Below are 572 nucleotides of genomic sequence, written 5' to 3'. Positions count from 1 at the left end.
GCCGCCGCGCGAGCTGCTCGCGATCCGAACGCGGGGCGTCCTCTCACTTGGGGCGGCCACACCCTCCTCGACTGCGCGCCCTGCATCACCGGCCGCCGGCCCGAGCCCTTCCTCCCACTCCCCCGCGGCCCGCGCCGCGCCCGCCGGGTCTGTGCCCGCCCCTGCGTCGTCAGCTGCGGTTGGCTGTGATGGGAAGAGCTCTCCGCTGCCGGCAGTGCAGGCGTCGCTGCTGCTGGAGCAGGCCGACTGCATGGCAGCTTCCAAGGCAAGTAGCCTGCACTCGGCTGCCAGCCGCAGGCTGCCCTGCGAGGAGGCGGGTGGTTGAACGCGCGTCAATTGTCACGTGTCAGCAGATTGCGTGCCGTACCTTAGTCAGGAACACCAGCACGGGTGCTTGGCAGGCGTTTGCTTGGTCTCGGAGCGAAATCTCGCGTGCGCGGCGGTGCTGCTAGACACCCTGCTGGGCCGCCCTCGATCGCGGCTCCGCGTCGCCGGCCGCGGCAACCAGTGCGCGGAGCGGCGCGGCGCGACGCGCACCTCCGCCGCCGCCAGCGCGTCCGCGATCGTGGCGG

General features: G+C 72.6%; 1 protein-coding gene across 1 annotated transcript; it reads right to left on the bottom strand.

The window, feature by feature from the left end:
• Positions 1-47: 47 nt before the first annotated feature.
• On the bottom strand, positions 48-252 carry MNEG_14387 (hypothetical protein; the record flags this gene model as incomplete). The annotated part of the gene is made up of 1 exon (XM_014037143.1): positions 48-252. A coding segment is annotated over one exon (205 nt), but the record flags the coding sequence as incomplete, so codon positions are not given.
• Positions 253-572: the final 320 nt, after the last annotated feature.

The sequence above is a fragment of the Monoraphidium neglectum genome (genome assembly GCF_000611645.1).
Source record: "Monoraphidium neglectum strain SAG 48.87 unplaced genomic scaffold scaffold04448, whole genome shotgun sequence".
NCBI classification, from domain to species: Eukaryota; Viridiplantae; Chlorophyta; class Chlorophyceae; order Sphaeropleales; family Selenastraceae; genus Monoraphidium; species Monoraphidium neglectum.
The sequence above is the reverse complement of the archived record's forward strand: the minus strand, read 5'-3'. Positions and strand labels throughout refer to the sequence as shown.